At 59.4% G+C, this 7,495-nt stretch overlaps 2 protein-coding genes across 13 annotated transcripts in view; both read right to left on the bottom strand.

Annotated features, from left to right (window-relative positions):
- Positions 1–469: 469 nt before the first annotated feature.
- LOC106695387 (SUN domain-containing protein 1-like) lies at positions 470–5,447 on the bottom strand. Its single transcript, XM_023748203.1, has 5 exons — positions 4,526–5,447; positions 3,615–3,730; positions 1,632–1,799; positions 1,288–1,380; positions 470–939 (listed from the first exon to the last, which is right to left on the bottom strand). Exons 1-5 carry the CDS (start codon positions 4,569–4,571, stop codon positions 826–828), a joined length of 537 nt encoding a protein of 178 aa, XP_023603971.1. The 5' UTR covers positions 4,572–5,447; the 3' UTR covers positions 470–825.
- Positions 5,448–5,627: 180 nt separating this feature from the next.
- The window catches only part of SUN1 (Sad1 and UNC84 domain containing 1), a 37,170-nt gene continuing 35,302 nt past the window's right edge, over positions 5,628–7,495 (bottom strand). For all 12 annotated transcript variants that reach the window (XM_014449445.2, XM_014449436.2, XM_023748199.1 and 9 more), the window contains 2 exons: positions 6,594–6,729; positions 5,628–5,978 (listed from right to left, as the gene is read on the bottom strand). In XM_014449445.2, the coding sequence (XP_014304931.1) occupies positions 5,688–5,978; positions 6,594–6,729 (427 nt within the window). In that variant the 3' untranslated portion in view covers positions 5,628–5,687. The remainder of the gene's footprint in view (positions 5,979–6,593; positions 6,730–7,495) is intronic.

The following is a 7,495-nucleotide window of genomic DNA, read 5'->3' as shown; positions in this document are numbered from 1 at the left end:
GGCGTGGGGCTGTTAGTGTTGCTTGTGCAGAGCTGGAAAGAAACCTGAGCCCACAGGATGGGAGGCCGTTCCTGTTCATGCTGGAAGGGGAGCCTGCGGAGACCCGAGCCCCACGTGTGTGTGCTGACACCTAGACGTCCGGGTCCCAGTCAGACCCACACCAGCCACGCGAGGTGACTCTCCCGTGTTCCCGCCGGGTATTCGTACACCGAGCTCTGACTCTGAGACTCTGTCCGTGGAGCAAGCGAAGCAGAAACACACGTATTCATCACTTCCCACCCGGGGACGTGAGACGACGACCGAGTAAAGCACAATCCCACCCGGAAGGAAAGGAGTTTGGAACTGAAGTTTGGTGACACTGATTTTTCCCTGAAAGAACTGAGTGCTGAAAAGATAAAATAGGTAGCTGCCCAAAGTCCTTTAAAAGGGCCAGTGATCGGCTAAGTGTAGAAGCTTCAAGAACACGTCAAACCTTTTAACATCATTTGCTTTGTTCCTGATGTCAAGAAAATAAGGAATATAAACAGCTTTATGTTTAAAAACAAATCCCCCAAACAAAGTGTCTTTGTGAACCATACATTCAAATGAATTTCTGAGATCACCTGTGGCTAACGGGTCTCCGTAAACCCAAGCCCTCAACACGCAGCTTCCCATAGAACAGCAAGGGGCGGCACAACAGTCATTGCTAAGTCCCGTGTCCTGCTGGCAGTCAGCAGCGTTTATTGAACAGGGGACGTCACATGTCCCACACCCTTGCTCACGAAGGAAGGTCCCGTGTCTCGGGCTGCCCCGTATGTACAGAATGTACAGCAGTGAGGGGCGTCTCTACTTGACAGGGTCTCCGTGCACTCTGAACCGATAGAGACATGTGTACTCAGGGTGGCCCCAGTTAGAAAAAATCCGAAGTTCCACTATTTGGAAAGCTCTTTCAGGTCTTTTCTGAAATCGAAGGGGAGAAAAGAAAACACTTATTTCATATTAACACTCCCGAGCCCAAGCACGTGCCCCCAAGGCTCCTGAGAGAGAGGAGCCAGGCTGGGAACAGGCCCTGTGCCATCTCACAGGCACAGCTCAGGTGGGGCTGAGAAGCCACCGTGAGCACAGACTTGGCTTCTGTGCAGGACACATTGACGGGAGCAAAGCATGCACTGCAGAGGCTCATTCAGGGAGAGGGGAGCCCTGCTCCCTTCCCGAGGCTGAGCCACGCACTCTGGCAGCTTGCTCACGGCAGCAGGGCCTGGGGACTCGGGCCCGGGGCTGGGCCCAGTGTGTGTGGCAGGTGCTCACCGGGACGGGGAAGGTCTGGAGCGACTCCCCCTCTTGGTCGAACATGAACTGTCCCAGCAGCTGCCCTTCCTCTTGATACTCATTTTCTAGTCCCTGAAAGCAAAACCAGATGGTCACCGGATGGTGGAAATGACACCGGCGGACAGCATCTCTCCAGCAGGAGTGGGGGAACCCGTCTCCATCACTGCGGAGGCTGCCACCCGGGCCTTTCGTTCAGGGCTTTCGCAACTCCTCGCCGGTGAGGGAGGTGTTCCTCCACCACTGAGACCTGTCTGTCTCCCCGCTGGGCCCACGCTGCCTGCAACGCTCCAGAGGAAAGCGGGCAGGGAGGAGGGCACACTCACGTAGACGGAGAAGTCCTTGGGGGCGCTGGTGATGTTGCCCGTGGGCGACAGCGTCTTTGGTATGTGCTCCAGGGTGAAGCTGGTCGGGTGGATCTCCATCGACAGCCGCACCACCAGGTACCCCTGTGAGCCTTTGAATGCCCAGCAGTTCCCTGGGTAGATGTCCGGCTGGGGAGGCAAAACACTAACACTTAATAGCTGGGCAAGCGCTTAACCGCTCATAAAGCAGAAGCAGGAAGAGGAAAGACTGATACCATTGAAATAAAAAAAGCATTTTTCATGGTAAAAAAATTACCATCAGCAAAATCAAAAGACAACCTGGGGAAGAGTGACTGCCTCCCTCAGGTGAGTGCGTTCTACGGAGCTCACATGGCCAGAACCAAAGGGAAAATGGGCGAGACGCACCACACAGGCCGCACGGCGTGTCAATGTCCCCAACCACAAGGAGGCCCAGCCCACACAGGACTGGAAACCAAGTCTATGTGGCAGGTGTCCGGTGGCTCACCTAGCAGACCACCATCACCCCAAGGTGGGCGCTGTGCTGACGCCGTGGGACGCGCACGCTCACACACTGTGCACACCGGCCAAGCTCCGGAAGCCCAGCCGGCAGGCACATCGGTCTCTGATCCACATGCCCACTTCCATCCGGGGACACTGCCAGGGTACAAAACGATGCCCACAGGACATAGGCGGCAAGAGTACTTTCCACGGCAGAGGAGGGCCCTGCCCTGGTGCCGGCTGCTCTGTGGTGCGGCCCAGACCAGGAGGGAGGGAGGGGCAGGATGGTACGACACGAGGAAAAGATACCCATTCTCGGTTCTTTGTGCCCTCTCTGCTCGCCCTGTGAGAAGGGGCCTGGGCCCTGAATACTCGTTGCCGTCCGAAGGAGCGGCCACCCCAAGGCCACACTCTGACTCCCGGCAGCCCTCGGGGCGCATGCCCGTGGGTTTCTGCAGGTGCCTGGTGTGCAGCCCTCAGTGAGCTGTGGCTCCGCTCCTAGGAGGTGTGGGCTGAGCCCGGGGCGGCCCTGCCCCTCGGAGGGAGCTCACCCTCCCCAGCTGTCCTGGCGACGGCCCACATTCCTCCCTGCGAGCAGCCGCCACTGCTGCTGCCCCAGCACAGCCGGCACCTTCCCTCCTTCTCGGTCAGGCACGGCTCGCTCTTGCCCCACACGTCCATCATGCAGAGGACAGCTGCCTCCTGACCACCAGGGCTCATGCTGAGACCCAGGCCAGCACGACGGCACAGGGCAGACCGTGCCTGAGGCCGCGCAGAGCTGAGGTACGCGGTGAGGGGCCCTGTGGACCAGGGCCTGGCGCGTGCTGGGGACCGAGGAGCAGCATTACGCAGGTCAGGCACCAGCGGCACCGTGGACAGGGCCAGCACTGCCCGTGAACGGCACTCCCTCGCCGCCCAGCTCCTTCCTGAGCTCTTTCAGGCTGAGGGTGTGGTTTCTAAGTGAAAGGCCGCTATCATGTGAATGTTTCATGTTAAAAAATAATTTAAATTTTCTTCCAAAAACATTATAATGTAAGGCAGCAGTTTAGTCCTGAGGCCAAACGAACGTATCTGATGCTTTACACTCTTCATCATGAGCCTTGAAATCTGAGACCCGTGCGGGAGGGAGGCCCAGGAAGGCAGCACACGCCCAGAACTGTAGGGCCTGTGTGTGCGAGCCGCCTGCGGGGGCTCACCCCGCTCTCAGGCATGAGCAGGCACAGCTGACTCGCACACTGGGCCCTGCAGCTCACACCTCAGACAAGATGGGCGGAGTTACAAGCCAACCTTGGGGCGAGGGGACAAGAGGGGCTGGGGGTGCTGGCCCGCATGTGTCCGCTGTGTGAAAACTCACTGACTGAAGACAGATGAGGGCACACACTCCTGCACGTACCCTACACCTTCACAAAAAGCTAAACATACATCGCAGAGTTGGTCACAACGGGCCCCCCGATGACGCCAGCCGCCAAACACACGGGTCCTCACCTGGATCACGACGCGGGGCGACTGGGAGAAGTACCACAGCGGGATGCCGAACAGGCTGATGAGCGCCGTCTTGGTCTCATGCGTCTCCGAGCAGCGAGTGCTCAGGATGCTGCCCCCTGGAAGCAGGGCCTGTGTCAGGAAGAGCCGGCCAGCCCCGCGGGAGGAGCTGGCCTTGGCACTCTGGGTCAGCCCCCACCTCAGCCCCACTTGGGCCAAGTCCAGCGCCAGGAGGTGCCTGCTTTCAGCTGTGCTGTGTGCACCTGCCAACATGGGAGGCCCTTAAACATGGCTGCTCCCCGCCCGCCCGCACCTCTTGGGACAGCAACTCTGAATAAACTTTTGTTCATGGTTTTTTAAAATCCTCACACAAGGATATGTTTCTATTGACTTTAGAGAGAGGAAGGGGAAGGAGAGAAACATCAATGTGAGAAACATGGGTTGTGCCTCCTGTACCCACCCTGACCCCAATCAGGGATCGAACCCACAACCTAGGCATGGGCTCTGACTGGGAATCGAACCCACAACCTTCCAGTGCGCAGGACGACACTCCAACCAACGGAGCCACACCAGCCAGGCTGCTCATGGTTTTAAAAGAACAATAAGGAACCCAATCAGGCCCCGCTGCTACCTGGCCCGTGAGGGTTAGAGGGTTAACTTAAAAGGCCCACGGCCAGCTGCTGGGGGGCCGGGGAGACAGGCCCCCCTCCTTCCTACGCTGCCGGGACGAGGCAAACTAAACAGGCGGCCAGGGTGTAAGATCACCACCACCCCTGCAGACTCCAACCCTTCCACACACAACAGCGTGTTAAGAGCCTCCTCTTCTCCAGGAAAATCTGTAATTCCTAAATGTTACACATCCAGAAACCCGCGATCCCCTGTAAAACGCAGGGTGGCAAAACCTCCCCACTGACCGGACGTGAAGTCATTCAGTCTTTCTCTCTCGTGTCCTACGAGCATCCACGATTTCTTCACAGAAACGTTCCCGTGTTTGATCCAATGTCACGGAGATCAGGTGACAGAAGGCAGGTATGTGGACCCAGCCCTTCCCCGAGCCACAGTCTGATTTCTCAACTCCATCGGCCTGAGATCTCGGTCCAGAGCCTGCAGGCAGGCGGCACGCTGCCCTGACAGACCACACTCGCCTCATTCCTTGAGGAACCCCGCCCTCTCTCCGCTGGTTTGCTGCATTTCTACGCCTGAGGACCTGTCCCTGGGGACTGTGGTCCCGGCAGGAGGCAGGCGCTGGAGGGAGTCTCGCCAAGTTCCGGAAGGAACCCGCATCCACACAGCGAGCACAGCCTCCTGGGAGACATGGGAAGAAACTGCCTGCCGCCCATGACCTCCTGCAGGTCACCTCGGCGACCACCACAGAGACGGGGTCACAACACAGTGAGTGTCTTTCTTCTGGTGCTGCCTTCAATTCGTAAAGACGCGCCCTGGCCATTGCGAGTTCCATCCGGTTGGGGTGCGTGCGGGAGGCAACCAACCGATGTTTCTCTCATTTGGATGTTCTCTCTCCCCCCTTCCCTCTCTCAAAAAACAATAAAAACATATCAAGCGAGGATACACAACAAGCATGTACCACCTGCGACGTTTACACACACACACTGCACGACACTCAAGACCACAGCAACCAACCACCCACAGTGGGGGGACCCTGAGAGCTGGAAGAGCCCTGGAGCCGTGGAAAGGCCCCCCAACTGAGATTTAGCCGACGGCCTCACCACAGCGCTGGGCGTGGGGAGAGCCAGGCCGTCTGGAGCGCGAGCAACTGGCAAGGAGGAGCCCCGAAAGCCCGAGTGAGTCCTGGTGCTGGACGGGGAGTGGCAGCCCCTACGGCTGCACCTGCCAGCAGGTGGCCTCTGGCAGTCACCAGAGGGGCTCACTCACCGCCAGACTCCAGGGCGAAGTCCACCATGCCGGTCTTGTCCTGGGAATACAGCTTGAGCGCGTTGTTCACGATGACGCGAGCTTGCTGGGCGGAGGCAGCGCAGGAGGGGACCCGACGGGGGCGGGGAGACAAGGCTACGTGTTAGCGGCAGGCGCGGAGCCTGCGTTTCAGGGAGAGCACTGTCAGGAGCTATGTTGCGGATGAAGGCATGGGGATGTTTGGGAAATCCAAACTGCAGTCTGCATCCGGCGGGGCCACGCGAAGGGCATGGGAGGGCGCCCACCCTGCCCACAGGGCTCCCACCGCCCCAGCCCCTGGCACACAGAGTGTGGCCACGCGGGTTCAGAGCAGGCACTGCGGCCTGGTTCTGTGACGAACTGCGCCGACAGCTTCTGCAGCAGCCAGTCCAGGGAGCCGTCCTGCTGGTCGCTGGAAAGCAGGAGCCTGACGGTCTCTCGGACTTGGGCATCGACCTAATAAAACCACGAGGACACAGACGAGAAATCACGCGGCTCTGTATGCCCCTCCCCTTAGACACGATGGCAGTGTCCCCCAGCTCTTCACGTCCATCATGGAAATGCTGCACGACCCCCAAGCCCCTTTAAAATGTTTTCATTGACTTCAGAGAGGAAGGGAGAGAGAGATAGAAACATCAATGATGAGCAAGAATCATTGATCGGCTGTCTCCTGCACGCCCCCAACCCTGAGCGGAAATCAAACCCTGAACTCCTGGTTCATAGGCTGCGCCGAACCACTGAGCCACGCCGGCCGGGTGATTCCCCCCTCAGTTAAATGTAAGAACCCCTCCAGACACGCTGGAGTAGATCAGAGAACAGGCGTGGGAGCGGACGCGGCATAAGCGGGGCCTGTGCCTCGGGCCGAGGAGGAGGCGCCGTCCAGCCTCGCCCACCCAGCACTGAGGCCCCCGGGTGAGGGGCACAGAGCACTTTAAATGTAACTGTTTCCAGAAACGCCCACAGGCATGACTGCTCCCCACACTTCTGTACCGAACGGCGCCTGGGCAGCAGCGGGAGCAGGTGCTCTACGCTCTACGATCCGGTAGAGAGGTAGGGTCAGAGGAGGCTTACCTTCCCGAGGACCGTGTGGGCCTCCTCACAGCTGCTCCTCAGCGGCCGCCATGCCGCCACGTCTGACCTCAGGAGCTCCAGCTCGCGCTCCAGCTGCGCCACCATGGACAGCAGGTGTTGCTCCTGCCCAGGCGCGCTGGCGGTTGGGGTGGGGGGAGAACAGGCTCGGTGAACTCGGGAGAAGCGCGGCCCCAGACACAGTGGGTGACGGCAGCCTGCGTCTCATGCACAGGAGCTCCACACACTCAGCCTGGGTCCCTGAGGGTCCCCCTCGCCCAAGGGTGCACCTGCCCCACGTGTGCTGATGGGGGCGACCGCCAGACACAGACACACAGCACACGGGTCCAGTGCAACTGCCAGCTAGACAAAGACACAGACACACAGACACACAGCACACACACACACACACACACACACACACACACACACACACAGCACACCGGGTCCAGCCCGGCCGCCAGCCAGATACAGACACACAGACACACTGGGTCCAGCTGGACTGCCGGGCGGGCACACACACAGACACACCACAGACACAGACAGACAGCACACGTGTCCAGCCCGACCACAGGCCAGACACAGCAGCCAGAGGGGACAGGGTCCCCAGTTGAGCCTCAGGAATCACTGAGCAACGAAGGGTGAAGTATTGTATTTAGACAACCTAGAGGGCGGGGGAGGGGCTTGTGTGATGAAACTAAGGAGTGAAGAGTGAGAAGGGGAGTCCAGTGTCCGAGGGCTCGGGGGAGGGCTGGCTGTAGAGGGATGCACGGGGCACAGTGAGGAGCCCAGGACCTGCCGAGGCAGCAGGCTGTTTGGACAGCAGAGGGACGGCTAGAAGGGCTGGAGCCCTGCTCCGAGGGGCCAGCTGCAGTGTGGTGCAAAGGCCGTTTCACACGCAGGCC

Source organism: Myotis lucifugus, unplaced genomic scaffold, assembly GCF_000147115.1.
Source record: "Myotis lucifugus unplaced genomic scaffold, Myoluc2.0 scaffold_1194, whole genome shotgun sequence".
NCBI lineage: Eukaryota > Metazoa > Chordata > Mammalia > Chiroptera > Vespertilionidae > Myotis > Myotis lucifugus.
The sequence above is the reverse complement of the archived record's forward strand: the minus strand, read 5'-3'. Positions and strand labels throughout refer to the sequence as shown.